This window comes from Rhinolophus sinicus, chromosome 8 (genome assembly GCF_057876585.1).
Source record: "Rhinolophus sinicus isolate RSI-liver-muscle chromosome 8, RSI-T2T, whole genome shotgun sequence".
Lineage (NCBI taxonomy): Eukaryota > Metazoa > Chordata > Mammalia > Chiroptera > Rhinolophidae > Rhinolophus > Rhinolophus sinicus.
In genome coordinates, this window is record NC_142508.1 from 3,801,368 (window position 1) to 3,818,107 (window position 16,740).

Genomic DNA, 16,740 nt, shown 5'->3' on the forward strand with positions numbered 1-16,740 from the left:
AGGGGGAGACAGATGCCCACTGTGGGCCGGAGGGAAAGCAGGTTTAACTCCATCAATTTACTTACTGAAGTGTTTCTACTCTGTCTCCCTCCATGAAGCATTTGAGGCCGCCAGGTTCACGTTGGTGGGCTCTTGGCTGTGAGTAGCAGAAACAACAAAGCTCGCCAACCAAACACAATCACAGTGCTGCAACCGCCTGCCCACCTGTCTGCCCTCGCGAGACTGCAGCCATCACGGGGCAGGGGCTGTTCTCATCCCTGTCTCGGGCACAGGGACACAACAGGTGCGTAATGAACACGCTTTGGACAGAAAGAGTGGGTGACATGGTTTATTGCACAGATGTGACCACCTCCTGAGGCTGTAGCATTGTGACTTTTAAGTACTTTACCACAGATTATTCCATTTAAACTCTTAAGACAAGTTTTCAAGATTAAGCACAGCCAGGCTTAAGAGCCACATTGAATAGCTGCAGGAGCCAAGGTCGAGGTTAAGGAGACACAGGGCCCGTGGCACAGCCTTCCGGCTGAAGGCCAGCAACGGATCTCACTAATTCCCTAGCTGAGCTGGGCGGGAAGCAGGATTCGGAGGCCGCCCTGAGGGGGTAAGAAGAGACGCAGAATCTGGTGTCAGAGGCTGGGGGAGCAGGAACTGATTCTCCCAAGGGAGGGGCTGGGCAGGCCAGCGTGGACTTGGCCAGGGCGCTGAGGCCAGCTCTTGGCTGCACTAGGTGTTTAGTGGCAAAGCCACCCAGAGCCTGCCCCGTGCTCTGCCTCCTGGGCCGAGGCTGCCCTACGATATGACCTCTGATCAGTCAGGAAGTGGGGCAGCAAAGCAGGGTGGCTGTGGCCCTGGAGTATTTTGGGTGGTTTGTCCCCAAAGTGGCATCTGGTCCTAAACCACACCCAAAAGAGGTGGTGGGGTCTCCCACGCAGATCCTGCACTCACACCTGAGCCACTGCTACCTCCTCCAGGCTGGCCTCCAGCTGTAGCCAACTCTGCTCTCCTGCCATTGCTGCTACCCCTCGAAACATGGCCTCACCCTTCTGTGCCACATAAATTCAAAATCCTTGGCGGGCATTGAATTCTGATACAGGGCACAGGCAATTCCTCTTCCCACCGTAGGGAGCAGGGTTCAGTGGGGCCCTCAGCCTAGACGTGGCTGTGAAGGGTAAGGGTGCCTGGTGGGAGGCGACGTGGGCAGAACCAAGGCAGGAGGGGTGACCGTCTCTGGAGTCCACGAAGGCTGGTGGCAAACCCTGGTTACTCACAGGTCCTCAGAAGCTGATGGAAGCCAGTCCCACCTCACTCACAGCTTTAGGGCCACAGGCTCATGCCATGGGGGCAGTTGGCCAGTCCTTTTCCAAGGTGAGGCTCTGGTTCCATCCTCCATGGTCTGTCAGTGACAGCTCCTCCTCGGGCTGGTTTTGTATTTTGCCAATACGAGGGGCTTAGCATTAACCCTTCCCGAATGGCTTGGTGACCTTGGTGACTTGGCACTACGTGCCCCGCGGCTGGTGTTTGGGCTGTGTCCCAAATGCCTTCTCTGTCCCCTTCAAAGCTGGTGTCTTCACAATGAAGGGGGCTGCCCACAATCTGACCATGTGACAGACTCGGGGCAGTGGTGAGGCAGCCAGGCTGGACCACAGAGCTCTCGCCCCCCTTCCTCTTCCCGGGCGCTGGGGCCTATTAGGCATCTGTCCCATTGGGACGACGGGAGGGCGAACTCTAGACATAAGGACCGTGTGAAGGAAGAGAGTTGTTCTGAGGACGGGGACTGTGGGTTCAAGGGGTTGGCCTGCGGGGTGAGCTCCCAGGGCCACGAGACAGTGGGAAAGAGGGGGGTCAGGAGCCAGCCAGGGAAAGTGAGGTCCTGGCGTGGTGTGGGGAAGAACCCCAGTGTGAATTTCCTACCACTCCCTACCCTGGGTGTAGTCTCCGGGGCTGGGGCCTGGATGCCTTTAGGCTGTCAGGTAGCGCGGAGACTCAGCAGTTTCCGAGAGGGGGTGGGGAAGGTCTGGGCAAAGGGAGGGAACAGAGCAGGGGCCTGGGGACTCTGCCTCTTCCCTTGTGCAGCCCAATGACTCAGTGGCTCTGGTAGGAGGTTGGCAGCTTGGCGGCAGGAGAGGGAGTAGATGGGAGCAATCCCGACCTCCTCTTAGCCCAGCGCTTGGCCGGGGTTTTATTGTGAGGGCAGCCACAGCCCAGAACGCTGGTCCTGCTGGGGACTCAGTCCCTGGCCCCAGGCTTTGATGCTCAGCAGTGACCAGACTGCAGGGGGCTGCTCTCAGGAATTGGGGGGGTGGTTCCTGGGGCGTCCGGGGGCCCCAGGAGGTGGGCCATCCACGGCTTGTCTCCGGATGAGCTCGGCATAGAGCCCACCTTTCCTCAGGAGCTCTTCATGGGTCCCGGCCTGGAGAGGAAAGAGGGGCAGATGGTCACCTAACCAGAGCTCAGAGTTCAGGGCCCGAGGAGGGTTGACTTTGTATCCGCCATCGGGGTCACTGTCACCTAAGCCAGCGTCCCTTCTGAGGACACTATGACACAAAGGCACAATTGGTTACAGATGCTACTGGCACATGTGTATTTGTAAGCGCCACCTCCCTGCTTAGGGGGATGTCAGAAGAGCAGCTGAGTCCCTTACAGAGCCCAGATTCCAGCTCGTAGTCCAGGGTCCCTCGTGAAGCCCTTCAGCTTCTGCTTGAACAAGTGGCTGGGGGGCTGGGAGCCAGGCCCCACACGGACTCAGCCCTGCGGTGGACCCAGGCTCTGGGTGCTGCCTCGTTTGCACCTCAGCCCTGGTTACCACATGCTTCCCTATGATCTGGGGAGCTCTGCTGCCCCCAGGGGACAGAGGAGGGCACTGGGGCTCTGAGGCCAGCGCTGACCTAAGGGAAGGAACTCCTGAAGCCACACGGGCTGCTGCTTCCGGGAGATGGCCCAAAGCTTCCAGAGCCAGGCCTGACCCTCACCCAGCTCAGCGGGGCCATTGCTCCACTGTGTCCATAGCTGCCCTACCCACCGACCCGCTCCCTGGGCCCCGCTGACCTCACAGACCCGGCCTTGGGCCATGACGACGATGTGGTGGGCCCCACGGACGGTGCTGAGCCGGTGGGCGATGACCAGCACAGTGCGGCCGGTGCTGGCGCGGTCCAGGGCCTCCTGCACCACCCGCTCAGACTCTGAGTCCAGGGCGCTCGTCGCCTCGTCCAGGATCAGCACCGTCGGCTGCTTGATGAGGGCACGGGCGATGGCCAGGCGCTGCTTCTGGCCGCCAGACAGGGTGGCGCCCCGCTCACCTGCGGAGGAAACGACCCTCAGCTCTGGACTCGGGGGCGGCCCCCTAAAGAGAGGCTCCTTGGGGTCCTCCCCTGGCCTGTGCATGTTCTTCCTGCTTCTGTGAGGGCAAGGACCACACCCGTCAGCATCCAGTCCCACATTCCTGGGCAAATGCGTGCACACTCATGCGAGGTGACCGAGTCTGTGCCTCTCACGTACCAGAGCAGGGCCCTAGAGGCAGGATGGGAGCTGCAGCTCTAGCTGCCTTCCCGGGCCTCCGGGTCTCTGCTGCTGTGGGGACATCCAGGACCCAGACGTGGGCTCCTGGAGTGTGCTGACAGCACAGTGGGGTTCGAAGCCCACCACCCGAGCATTCTGGGAAGACCACAGCTGGGGAGAACTGCGGAGGCGGCAGCCTGGGAGCCAAAGGGCCTCCAGGCGACAGTAATCACAGAGCAGTGGGGGACAGACTGCAGCCGAGTACGCTAGGTCAGAGGGACAAGGAAAGTGCCACCCAAGACAGGGAGGCACAGCCCCTCCAGTCAGGGGCGTGTGGAATCTGAGCAGTGAGTAAACCAGCTCGGTCAGTGACACTGGACATGAAGGATCGCCACAGATGGGGGACACCCCTCGGGAGGCAGAAGCTCAGCTAGAATAGGGCCCAAGTTTCAAGAGTTGAGCACCCCAGATAGACCTGCGCTTTGGGATATGCGAGAACATTCTGCAACAGAGCCTGGAGACTCTGGATGATAAACCCGGCCCCAGAGGTTGGAGAGAAGACCACACAGACATGCTCCAGGGCGATGCGACCGCATGTCAACCCAGTGGTGCTTCCAGAACCACCAGAGCCGTGTCCTGGCTACGTTAGGAGAAAGACCTGCTCACCAAGTCAATGCCATCGATAACATGGGGACAGCTTCAAGCTAACGAACAGGACAGGAAGGACACAGGAGCCAGAGGATACACGATTATGATGAGGTAACACCCTCTGCTTCCGGTGGGGTCTTGGGACACAGAGTCCCCCCAACAGCACGGATCACGGCGTCTCTGGCTATTCCTGTACAGCCACACAACGCATCTGAGAAATGGGTCGTGAGGCGATTTCGATGTTGTGCGAACATCGCAGAGGCACCTGCACAGACCTAGGTGGTACAGCCTGCCACCGTCCTACGAGCGGTCTGTCACTGACCGACACGATATGTCGGGTACGACGTGTCCCCTCTCTGCAGCCTGCTTGTACCTGCACCCTGTCCCCACAGAACCGGCTCTGTCCTCCTCGGCCAGTTCTGGGCTGGCCTTCCCTGATGCAACGCCTGTGCTCCTGTGCCCTCAGGCCCCTCCTTGCAGACCCGAGACAGACGCTGTCCCTGCGCTCACCGACGATGGTGTTGTACCCCTCGGGGAAGCTGGTGATGAACTCATGAGCGTTGGCTTCCCGCGCAGCCGCGTAAACCTCTTCATCGGAGGCACCCAGCTTCCCGAAACGGATGTTCTCCATGATTGTCGTTCCAAACAGGACTGGTTCCTGGGTGGTGGTGGTGGGGAGGCCACAGGAAATGTTCTGACTTTGCCCTGAACCCCTGAAGGGCGTGTCAGGAAAAGCTATTCTGGCCAGACCAGGACCCCTTGGAGGGCAGGTAGGGGCAGTTCTAAGTTAAAGGTCAAACGAGAACAGAGGTCCATCAAACGGGCAGGCCAAGCTCCTGCAGGGCATGGAGCCCCTCAGGGGTGGGAACAGGAAGGTGGCAGTGGGAGCCCCCCCCACGGAGAGAAGGAGAGGGAGGCGGTTTGCACGGTGGCTTTGTTCTGCCACGGCGGCAGCCCTCGTGGGTTAGGAGGAAGTCCTGTTCATGCACACACAGTGGAAAGGTGGACTCTCTGTGGGCGGCACCACCTCAGGCAGAGGGAAAGTGGTGGGGCCTCGTGTAACGGGGGTGGGGAGGGTGGGGGGAGGGGCAAGGGGGGCAGGCCACCAGCAACACGGCGTGGGCATCTCTAGGCCCCCAGACACCAGGGCTTGACAGAGAACCCAGGGATCCGAAAGCAGCCATCCCAGCCCCACCTGCTTGGCCACTTTGATGGAGGAACAGTGTTCCTGCCTTAGTGAGACGAGGGCAGAGCTGGGGTGGCCCAGGACGCGGAGACCTCAGACCCCGAGGAACACCGGGGAACAACTGAAGAAGGCCAGAGGCCTCCAGAGCAGGGGGTGGCGGACTGGGAAGGGGAGAAGGCCTGGGCGCCGTAAGGCCTGAGAAGCAGGGCTGTGGGGAGGAAGGAGACGGGCCAGGTGGACATTCAAGACCCTTGTCGGTGACCCCGTGCGGTGAGGAAAGCCTGCTCCCCACACCTGGCTGATGAAGCCGATGACCTCGCCCCGGAGCCAGGAGGGGTCGAGGGTGCGCAGGTCCCACCCGTCCAGCGTCACCACGCCTGCTGTGGGGTCGTAGAAGCGCTCGAGCAGGGAAGCCACGGTGGTCTTTCCTGTGGAATGGGGTTGGGGAGACAGGGCAGTTGGGGGGGGTCATGGGTTTCTGGAGACTGTGCCGAGAGGGACCCATGATGGCAGTGAAAGGGCTCTGCTCTGCATGGCTACCATGGGAAGGAAAGGGTGAGGGTTCTTCTTACCTCCGCCAGACTGGCCCACGAGGGCCACGATCTTGCCAGGGGGTAGCGTGAGGGTAAAGTCTCTGAGCACCTGGAAGCCGGGGCGGCAGGGGTAACTGGGAGGACCAAGACACCCTCAGTTAGATTGGGTTCCCGGCCCTGTGTTGCCCACGTCCCCCCTGAAGCCTCACTGTGCCCCTGAGGGGGCTTATTCCAAGGGAGACATTGGCCGAGGTCTCCAGCCAGCTCCCCTCCTATCCGCAGCCTGGAGGGAAGGACCCCTGTGCTCACCCACTGACACTGACCTGAAGCTGACATTGTGAAATGTGATGGACCCACGCAGGTCCTCCCTGGGGATGCAGCTGCCCCCAGACAGCGGGATGCAGGGGCTCAGTGTCATGTACTCGAAGACCCGGGCACCTGCGCTGAGGCCCCGCACCACCTGGGGGGGGATTTGTCTGCATTGAGGGCGGGGTGGGGTCCAAGGGGATGGAGGGGAGTGATAGCAGCATGCCCTGCACCCCCACACAGCGGGCAGGGACGGTATCCCCTCTGTCCAACACCTCCCTGCAGCACACAGGTGACGTTGGTGGCTGATGGCACTCCAGCCCGGATCTGGGAGCCACCCCCGACCCTGCCACTCACCTGACCAAACAAGACAGAGAGGTTGGCCATGGACCTGTGAGGAGAAGAGCAGTGTTGAGGACAGGCACAAGAAGTGCCTGAGGGAAGGCAGGCCCCGGAGGGCCGGGGCCGGCTCTCAGCTGCGCAGGGGACATATGGGTGAGGCAAGGAAATAGGTGGCCTGCAGCCAAAGGCAGGATGTCCCTGGAATCTGGGACCTAGGAGCCCTGGGACCAGGCAGGTCACTGGACAAGTTGCTTCTCCTTTCGGAGCCACGTCCTCTCCGAGGCCGGATGAGGCAGACAGCTGTCAGCTACCTCAGGACTGGGGGCCCCAGGGCTCAGTGGGGCTGGATTCCATCCGTCCTGCAGGCTGCAGGGCAGAGGCCAGCTCCCGAACGCCTTCAGCAGAGGTCAGGGTTACGAGGCCCACATGGGCAGGTCGGATCTAGGGCTGCACACTCCTGGGGGAAGCAAGGACTAGATAAGGTAGGAAACGGGTATTCATCCTTTCCGAGAAGGAAGAAAACAGAAGACACTGGACCACAGGGAGACCTCTGGGGGATCCCACAACAAACTCAATGGAGGCATTTTATTGTGGGTTTGCCCTGTGTGGCTCTGTCTAGACAGCGGGTCGCCTCCTCCTTCATGCGGGGCTGTTGGCTGCTGGGAGGAAGGTGACTCACTGCTTCTTAGTCACCACTCCTGACGGGCCTGGGCGGCCCGTGACAGTGTGTGCGTCTGTGAGTGTGTGCACAGGCCCTTCCTGAAGAAAGGAAAGACTGACTCCTCAGCAATCTCTCTTCTTCCAGCCCCAGGGTGGGTGTGGGGGGAGGGGGAGGAGCCTGCAAGGAAATGGTTCTGGCAGGCTGTCATCAGGACTTGCCAAAAGGAGTGGGGAAGCATGGAGCAAGGAAGAGCCAGGATAGCGAGTTATCTGCGGGTGAGAAGAGAGAACATTCTCAAGAGATCTGGAAGCCATTAGTGCCTGGCAGAGGTGCCAGGCAGCAACCGAAAACCAGATGCACATGACTCGCTTGCTCTCAGAGATGGCTCAAAAGAAGGCCTCAACTCTCCCTGGAGGCTGGGCGGGGTTCGGGGGGGGGGAGGGGGCGCCCATTCCCCGTGGGGCCCAGACTTGGATGTGGACCAGGTGGCCTGGCCCTGACTGTAGGCTGTCTGGGCACCTTTCCACGTCCTCCGGGGCTCCAGTGCCACTAAAAAGAACCCCGCGCTGGGGCCAAAGGTTGAGGCTGCTTGAAGGCAGGGCAGCACTACCTCCCGCCCCTCCCCTCTCCTGCTCCCGTCGCACCCCAGGAGGAAACACATCAGCTTCTGTAATAAAACGAGACCCGACTTCTCCCCCTGAGCTGAGAGACCCCCACATGGATGGGCCCAGGGCCTGTGGCTGTGGCAGCAGCCCCGCCTGGCAGCCTGTGAGACAGGGCACACATCAAAGTCCTGGGCTTCCTTTGTCTGCATGAACTCTAACTGGCTAGACAGGACAGTGGGGAGGAAAAGAGAGGGTCTATGCTCAGGCCATAAAGGAGAGTGGGGGCCCCAGGGAAGGCGAGTCTAAGGAAGGGGGGCCAGGCCTGGGGGTGCAGCTGCACCCCACAAGGAGATTTTCCTGCTACTGCCCCATAGAAGGCTGAGGGTGGCTGCATAAAGGGAGGCAGTGGGGTCGTAAGGGTCCTCAGGACTAAAATGAGATGCCAAAGGTCAGCCTGCGGAGGGGCAGCAAGGGGAAGGGGAGGCCTCCTGTGCCTGTCTCTGCAAGTCAGAGCTTCTTGGTCCCAGGGCCACCAGGGAATAGTTCCCGGGCTGGAGGAGGGTGGGGCCACCCAGGACCAGAGGGGGCTGACTGGACCCCAATCAGACAGCGCTGGGCAGAAATGGGGCCGAGGGTGGGGGTCTTTCCCACCTGCTCATCTCTGGGTTAGCTCCATTCTACCCGGGACAATAAAAAGGCCAGTGGTGAGGGATTCTGTAGGAAACAGGTGGTAAGACACAAAGCTGGGCCAGGCCACAAGTGCCATCAGAATCAGAAGCAATGGGGACGGGGCACAGAGGGGGCATCCGGGGTGACATTCTATTTCCTTGACGTGGTTGGTGCTAGTGCAGCTCTTTACTCCTCAGTGACTCATTATAGCATACTTCCGTTATTCAGCGTAACGTATATTTACGTGTTATGTATTTTTACACAGACAGTATGGACGTGGGGTGGGGGAAGGCAAAGTGAAGAGAAACGGCAGGAGGAACTGTGTTTAGCTGGGGGGAGCTAGGGAAGGGGTGGCCTTGGGCGGTTTGTGGCCAAGTCAGCCGAGAGGTCAGGACTGCCGGGCCCAGAGGAACAGGTGGGTTTCAGAGCAGTTAGTGCAACGAGCCAGCAGGATGGCCATGCATGGGAGAAAGCCAGGCAGAGGAGGGGAGGGCGTCAAAAGCGTGTCAAGATGGCCTATCCACATATGGACCCTCATTCAGCCCTAAAAAGGCAGGAAATGTGGACACACACTACTACATGGATGACCCCGGAAAACGCTATGCTCAGTGAAGTGAGCCAGACACGAAGGACAAATACTGTGTGTGACCCCACTTAAGGGGGTACCCAGAGTAGCCAAATTCACAGAGACATAAAGTCTGCCAGGGGCAGGGGGAAGGGGTCAGGGGGTTAGTGTTGAATGGGCACAGAGTTTCAGTTTTGCAAGATGAAAAGTTCTGAAGACGGACGGTGGTGATGGCTGCACAACAGTGTGAGAGTATATACCACTGAACTGTACACTTAAAAACGGTTAAAATGGTAAATTTTATGTTATGTGTATTTCACTATAATTTAAAAAAATTGTAAAAGCTTGTCAAGGCAACTTCTGAGGTGTTTGCAAGGCTGAAGGTATCAGCTGTGTTTCTGAGTATAGTCAGCGAATCAGGCTGGAGGGGCTGCCACGAGCCCTGATGGGCTCTTGTGGAGGGCATGGGCCCTCCCCCCAGCCCTGTGCTCCCCTGGGGGTGCTGGCCCGGCCTGAGGCTGCGTGGCAGTCCCCAGAGCAGGCTGGCACCCTGGCCCTTGTCCCAGCAGGGCTCCTTAGGGCCAGGAACAGCCCCACACTCACCTCTGCACTGTCTGGGAGGCCACCAGAAAGGACATGAGGTCCCCTCCTGTCAGCTGCTGTCCAGCCACGAGGGAACCCCCAATAAATAGGGTGCCCAGAACCATGCCTGCATGGTGAAAGGGTCAGGTGGTTAGGGAGGAAGCAGCTGGAAGCGGAGCACAGAGCCTGGCCCAGGGTTAGTCCCCAGTTCCAGTCCCTGCTGTGCTTCCAATGGACTGGAATCTCGGTAAGTCACTTGAATAGTCTCTGCCTTTGTTTCCTCATTTGGAAATAAGTGGCAAAAGGGGTGGGGGGTGCCTCCGTGGCTTCCTCCTGGGCAGGCTGGCAGCACAGGCTGGCAGCACACTACACACAGCTCGGTGGTGACATCAGCCCACCTGCCCACTGCCTGTTACCAGGCTCGGGCACCTGGTACCCGACAGACATCTGAAGGGCATCAAGCAGGCGAGAGCTGCCCCTCACCAGCTTGCTGGGACCTGTCCTTTGCTCCTCCTCCGCCGTGACCCGGACCCCCAGGCAAGGCTTTGCTCACTCACAGTTGAAGGCAATGTTGGAGAGTCCCTGAAACAAGGCGATGCCTCTGCCCAGCTCCTCTGCCTTACAGCGAGACCCCTCCAGCTCTGCTCCGTAGCGTCTGGGGACAGAGGCCAAGCCCTGCCCTCAGGAGGCGGCTGGGTCGGGGCACAGGGCAGGTGGGGGTGCGTTCGGGAAACCCCGCTTGCTTGAGGCTTTGCCCCGCCCGGGACTCACTCTTCTTCTCGCTGCTCCATGGCGAAGGCTCGCACGGTCCGAACGTTGCCCAGCGCCTCATCTGCTACCCCTGTCGCCCTGGCAACCTACAAGGTATCCGGGAGATAGGAAGCCGGGCTGGCGACTGGGACGAGTGACAGGACTGAGAGAAGGGGGACGGGAAGGGGCAGGGCGGGAAGTGTCGTACCTGCTCCTGACACTGGCGAGACAATTTTCGCAGCGCCGAGCCCATCAGGGTGCCCACTGCCATCAGGGCGGGCGTGGCCACTGTCAGCAGCAGGGTGAGGCGTGGGGACAGCATGGACAGGGACACCAGGCAACCAGCCACCTGGGTGCCGCTTCGCAGCCCCTGCGGAGAGGGAAGGAGGCAGGAAGGCTGTCTGGCATCAGCACCTCGACATGTGGGGCGTTACCGAGGGTCAGCTGGCTACAGCCCTCCCCTCCCAAGGCCAAGGCCACAGGACGGAGACCTGTGCTACTGGGCACAGAATGCAACCCCCTTCCTGACCGGCAGGCACGACGGGGCTGGGTGAGAACGCCTGTGCACTTGGCACCCTGCCCGACAGATGCCAGTTTGCTTCTCTTTCTGCTCTAGAAACTGAACCAAAAGAGTCACATGGAGATGCGGAGGGCGTGTCTGCCATGATCTAGCAGCCATGGCGCCGTCACGGGTGGATGGGAAGAGGACACCGGTAATACAGTAAAAAGCCATTGCTCATTCTCAACACTTGTCAGCATGCCAGGCTGGGGGCAAGGCAGGCCAGGGCGACTGTGCTCTTGGCACACTGGACCAGGAAGAGCTCTTTGTCGGAGTCCTTGGGAAGATTTTCTGGGGAGGTCAGCTTTCAGAACAGGACAAACAGCCTGTCCCGACCTTGGACACGGCCATGGCACCTCCCTGCCACGAACTCACGAACTCCCCCACTTCCTCATCCGACAGCAGGCTTCTCGCTCTGTTCCATGTGAGCCTGGGCTCGGGGCCAAAGGACGGGCAGAGCTGGTGCATCTGCAGGGGGGTAGGGTTGGGGGGTTGGGGGGGGGTGTCGCACTGACCTGAGAGATGACAAGTTTGAAGGATGATTTAAACTCCTGCACGTCAGTTGTCAATCGGTTCACCAGCTGCCCAGTCTTTTTAGCATCAAAGAAAGCAATGTCTTGTCTGGCGGTGGGACATGGGGGCAGCAGGTGGGGGAGTGGGGGAGACGTCATGTCAGGGTGAGGCCCACCCCGACACCCCGGGATCCCCGGGGCCCCTCGGTCACCCCAGCCCACACCCTGCCGCTGGCAGTACCGGAGCAGGTTGCTGAAGAGGGCCCTGCGTATGTCCAGGGCCATGCGCTCCCCGACGCGGGACAGCAGTACCAGGTACCCGAAGGTCAGCAGTCCCTGGGAGAGAGGCGGGGCACTCAGGGGCGCCCAGGGGGGCCCCGCTGGCTGCCCCCAGGCACCCCCTCCTGCTGTACCTGCAGGCCGTAGAGGAGGAGCAGCTTGGTGCCGAGACTCCGGGACTCGTTCACGAAGCTGCCCACGTGCTCCCGTGTGTACTTGGCCACAATCTCCACCAACTGGCCCAGCAGCAGGGGAATCTGCACATTCACCAGTGCCGCACCCAGTGCCAGCTGTGGGGGCAGACATTGCGGGGGGGACATGGTCTTCCCCACCCCCAGCCTTGACCTTGGCCCTTCTCTCCTGCTGTCGTCCATGCTTTAGCTGCTGAGACTTAGCGCCCAGGCTGCCAGCCCCTGGGGACCCCTGAACCCTGCACACCCAGCCGCCCTGTGCAGGTTCTCCTGGTAGCTCTTGGTCCCTAGTCCCCAAGCCAGCCCTTGCCTCTTCCTAAGGTCTCGTCTAAGACTTGACAAGGCAGTCAAACTACCCCTACACAGCTCTGGCTCAGGCTTCTGCAAACCCCTGGCTGGGTCCTTCCTTGTCTCTGGTTTTGGGGGTGCCGGGGAAGATCTCACCACGACAGCGGCCCCCAGGACCAGCAGGTGAGGACGCAGAAACTGCCAGAAGAGCTTCCAGTTGAAGCGGGACTCCACGACACAGGGTTTGGCGCGGGCAGGAGGGGCCTCTTCTGCCTCACACAGTGCCACAAGGCGGAGGTGGGGGCATTTGCTCAACACCACGGGGCCCAGGAGGGCTCCCCCCACCCAGCGCCAGGCAGAGGGGCTTCGGCCAGGAGCTGGGGGCGCTCGAGGGAGGCAGGCCCGGAGCTGGCACCGCAGCTGGGCCACGGCCCTGAGGAGGTAGGAGCTGTGCTGGCCATCAGAGTGCCTGTAGGGAGAGAATCACACCGATGGCTCCAGGCCACGACTGTCCTTCCACTGAACAACACACCAGCAGAGCCCTGGGCTGAGCTTGCAGGACAGCAGTACTTCCTCCGCCAGGCCCTACACTGCCTTTCTCAGGGCTATTCTAGAGCAATCTCGGTTTCTGAGACAAACACACATATGCAAAGTAGCTGAGGAATGACACAAGCACATGGAATGAAGTCTTAAGGGTGTTCTCCCTGTGCCATCGCTCAGTCAGGCCCTCAGCCTCCAGCAGCACCTCTGGATCAGTGACCCGCTCCAACCCTCGTTCTTTCAGATCACAGCACGTCAGAGCTGGAGGGCACTCCACACGGCAGCTAGCCCACGGCACGCCCTTACAGATGACGACACAGAAGTCCTGAGTGCACATGCCTCGGAGAAGAGAGGGAGCCCCACCTTGTGGCCGTGGCCCCGCCTCACCGAGTAAACATTCCCCTGAGTTTGCTCCTCGCACCCTGGGAGGGAGATGCCATTCTTCTCACCTGACAGGCGGCAAAAAATCATGCGGGGCTGAGAGAGCTAATACTCTGTCCCCTAGCAGCAGAACTGGGAGAAGAGGGGAACTCTGCCGTGTGAGTCCAGAATCTAGGCTCATTCTGCTCTGCCTTGTAACCTGCCCAAGGCCATGTGTGGCAGGGCCAGGACTGACCCAAAGCTACTGACCACTGGTCAATGCTTATTGTACCCCATCACCCTGGCTCCTCCCAGGCCTCGAGTGCTTAGGTGACAACGTACGGAGGGAAAAGGGTGACATATTCCCTCTCCGTCAGCTGAAGGAAGAAAAAGAAATGAAAATCTAAATAACATATCTTGTCATCTTAGATAGGCCAAGAACACCTCCCCTTTCCTGCGGTTCCCATATCTGTAGACGGCAATTTAGGGCTGTGTGCCTACTGTGGGCAGTGCTCTGTTATGAGGCACGGGGAAGGAACAGGGCAGACGGGGTAAAAACCACCTCCTGGTGGTTAGGCTTTAGTGGGGGCACAAGGAGCCCATGACAAAGCTTGCGGAGTGTGGGGAGCACAGAGCAGGCGCACCTCCTTCTGTCAGAGGGAGTCAGGAAGGGTGGAGGTGGGCGGGAGCAGTCATCACAGTCCTTACAAAACAGTTGGACGTTGGAGCGCAATGAGGACCACGCTGGTCTTTAGGCTGGGGTGTTGACAGTCAGATTTGCACTTTAAAGATCACAGCAGAGGGGAGTGGCCAGAAGAGGACAAAACTGGTTACAGAGGCCTGTTAGAAGCCGAAGTTATCTGAAGAGTACATGGTAGGATACTCACAGATCCAAACGAGATTATTGATGGGAGAGGCTTTTAAAGAAAGAACGGAGTGAGTGAGAGGTTCTTCCTTGACTATGACGGTCTTTTCTATTCCCAGGCCGTCCTAACCGCAGACTTCGCCCCATCCTTCCCTTGTGTCAAGGAGGCCTGTGCTTCTTGCCACCTCTATGTAGTGCCTGCACCCACCCCTTCCCACCTGCCTGGTTTTATGACTTGCTCTCCACAGCGGACTTTACGTCTCTCCTACATTTTAGATGGAGAAGCTCACTCCGCTTCTACCCTGTGTAATTGTCCAATTTCCCCATTAGACAGTATGTTCCTTGAGGGCAGGGAACTCATTCATCATTGTATCCCCAGCACTTAGCAGCGCTCTGGCACCTAACAGATGTTCAGCAAATGTTTATGTTTGCCGGGTGCACGACCTCATTAGGAATGCAGAACAACCTGACCCACTACTGCAGTGTCTGCACAGTTTTGGACTTACTGAGGCCAACAGGAAGAAATATACTTTAGATTGTGACCCAGTACAATGAACATATATATGTCACACAAAATTGAAATTCACAAAATCATACTCTATTTTTTAAACATATATTCTATTTTCTATTATGTTCACTTTTAAATGGTCCCAACCCACTAAGTTCATTTTATGATCTATTGTGTTGTGACTTACACGTTTGAAAAACACTGCACAAATGAATGCACAAATACTTGAATATTATTGGGTCTCTTTCCTTGGGTTTCTCTTTGGCTTAAATAATATCAACACCTTTACTCTTTTCTTAAGGACTGTTTTCAAACCTTTTAATAATTTACCATGGCCATTTTCCAGCTTCTCTCATCTTCTCCAAACTAAGTAAGACTCTAAGCGGGCTTGGTCACTGCCAAGAACTGCCGCTTTACTTCCCAGCACTGGTACTTGTGGCTCCAGCTCCGCCCAGCTCTCGCCCTCTATTAATCAGATGGACTTTCCCAACAACACAAGTCCACAACCACCTGTCACGCGAGGTGTCATGTGGGGTCTCTGGTCCCGCTCCCCACATAAGAACGCAGGACATGGTGAGGCCAAAAAGGAACACCCACGGAGCCACAGATAGGGGAGTCATACCACTATATTCTTGCTGGCGGCTGGGTGGGAGACACAGGAAGCAGGAGCCACACGATCCGCAGCCTGCCTTCGGCTTCTCTGCCAACCAACCCCACTTGCAAACTGCACTCCGTGCTTGCTAGCTCAGCCATGGCAGTTATATCAGTGGCTAATGGCTAACTGGTTACAGCTGATCGCCAACTAATCACAGCTGATGGCCATCTACTACCCCAGCCAGCACCTTTCCACGTGAGGCCGAGAGCCTGGAAACTGCTCTCTGGAACTGTCCCCACACATCCGCTCTGTGAATCTGCTGCCTGCTTGGCCCTCTTGTTATTATATTTACTCCAGGAGCAGAAGGGAGTCAGTTTCTTCTCATAAAGCATTTACATTGGAGTCTCAGGCTCCTGTCCATTTCCCACCCGTCTTTCTCTCTTTAGACCAACGTGTGTCAAGTGAACACAAGAACTAACATGTACAAGTTACTAGACTACCTCTGCACCCACATCTAGGAACAATTTTCGTTCGGTTCATTTTGAATCTTGGGAACACCACCAATACTAAATGTCTCTGCATACGAGTAATTTCTATCCAAACCGCCAGATCAATTCCAAGAAAAGTGGACGGGGGCCAGGAACAGCGACATCTGTGCAGCACGGCGCCCCCTGGCGGGGAGTATGGACGGGCGTGGTCACCCACCCAGAGTGTTCCCTCAGTCCGCCTACACGCGGATACAGATGCGCGGAGGCTCCTGCTGGCACCTGGGTCATCGCTATAAATAATTGAGGCCAATCCCCCGGGGAGTGACATTCCACCCCGGGCCAGGTAGGCCTACAACTCCCAGCTGGCCTCGCGCGAGCCCAGGACTCCATCTCCCGGCGGGCCCCACGACCGGCTGGCGGGTCAATGGCCCGTGCTCCCAGTAGGTTTGTCCCTTTTTACCTGACGGCCGAGAATGTCTGGAAGCGGAGGAGGAGGAGCGGCCTGCCTGCGACAGGTCCGCTCCTAATCCCGACCCGAAATAAATGCAACAACATGATGCGACGGGAGAACAGGAGTAATCGGCAACAGCACTTTCACCCCCATCCCACTGAGGTCTCCATGTTGGCTCCGACCCCCATCCCGACAAACCCCTCGCGCCTCGGCTATGATTGGCGGAAAGACGTATCAATTTCTTTGCAAGCTGTGATTGGAGAAAACCTTGTCCGCCTCCTCCTTTAGGAACTGTGATTGGAGAGAGCCGCCTGCCCCTCCTCCCCAGCTCGGGGCGGGGCCCAGCTGGATGGGGCACTGCCTTTTGCCCCGGGCTGGACCTTGCTCTGGGTGACGTTCTGAGGGTGTGCAGAGTGCATTCGCCACGCCTGGGTATTCATAGTAACGCGTCAGCCGCTGACCTCCGGGCCATTCTATCCGCGCTGCTGGCTGACTCTAGAGGTCCCTGGGTCTCCAGGGACTGTAGAGTGCTGGCTCTGCGGAAAGAAGAGACGAGAATCGGCTACGGAGTTTTTTTCAAAATACGTGCACGTGCCTTGCCACCCACTCCGCTCTCCCGGGGGAGTCCGAGCTGTGGGGACGGCAGCGACATATATTTGAGAAAAAACTCCCCCGGTGATTCTGATACGCTCCCCCTACACACTCGGATGGAGGTCCGGTAGCTTATGAAGGCGCGACCTCAGACCCATCTCCCCCAGAGAG

The 16,740-nt window shown here is 58.7% G+C and overlaps 1 protein-coding gene across 1 annotated transcript; it reads right to left on the reverse strand.

Moving 5' to 3' along the window:
- Positions 1-312: 312 nt before the first annotated feature.
- On the reverse strand, positions 313-16,178 carry ABCB8 (ATP binding cassette subfamily B member 8). The gene is made up of 16 exons (XM_019712789.3): positions 15,988-16,178; positions 12,328-12,640; positions 11,827-11,982; positions 11,655-11,749; positions 11,417-11,522; positions 10,551-10,712; positions 10,364-10,449; positions 10,150-10,247; positions 9,614-9,719; positions 6,526-6,559; positions 6,186-6,322; positions 5,902-5,996; positions 5,624-5,757; positions 4,654-4,801; positions 3,046-3,296; positions 313-2,410 (listed from the first exon to the last, which is right to left on the reverse strand). The coding sequence occupies exons 1-16, from the start codon at positions 16,080-16,082 to the stop codon at positions 2,285-2,287; spliced, it is 2,142 nt and encodes a 713-aa protein (XP_019568348.3). The 5' UTR covers positions 16,083-16,178; the 3' UTR covers positions 313-2,284.
- Between the last annotated feature and the right edge of the window lie 562 nt (positions 16,179-16,740).

Bases quoted from the DNA above. Each gene is read 5' to 3' on its own strand.
- ABCB8 (XM_019712789.3), bottom strand. From the start codon at position 16,082: ATGTTGTTGCATTTATTTCGGGTCGGGATTAGGAGCGGACCTGTCGCA. The intron at 9,720-10,149 runs GTGAGTGAGCAA...TTCACCATGCAG, and splicing joins CTCCAACATTGCCTTCAACT to GCATGGTTCTGGGCACCCTA. The intron at 3,297-4,653 runs GTGAGCGCAGGG...TTTCCTCCGCAG, and splicing joins GGGGTACAACACCATCGTCG to GTGAGCGGGGCGCCACCCTG.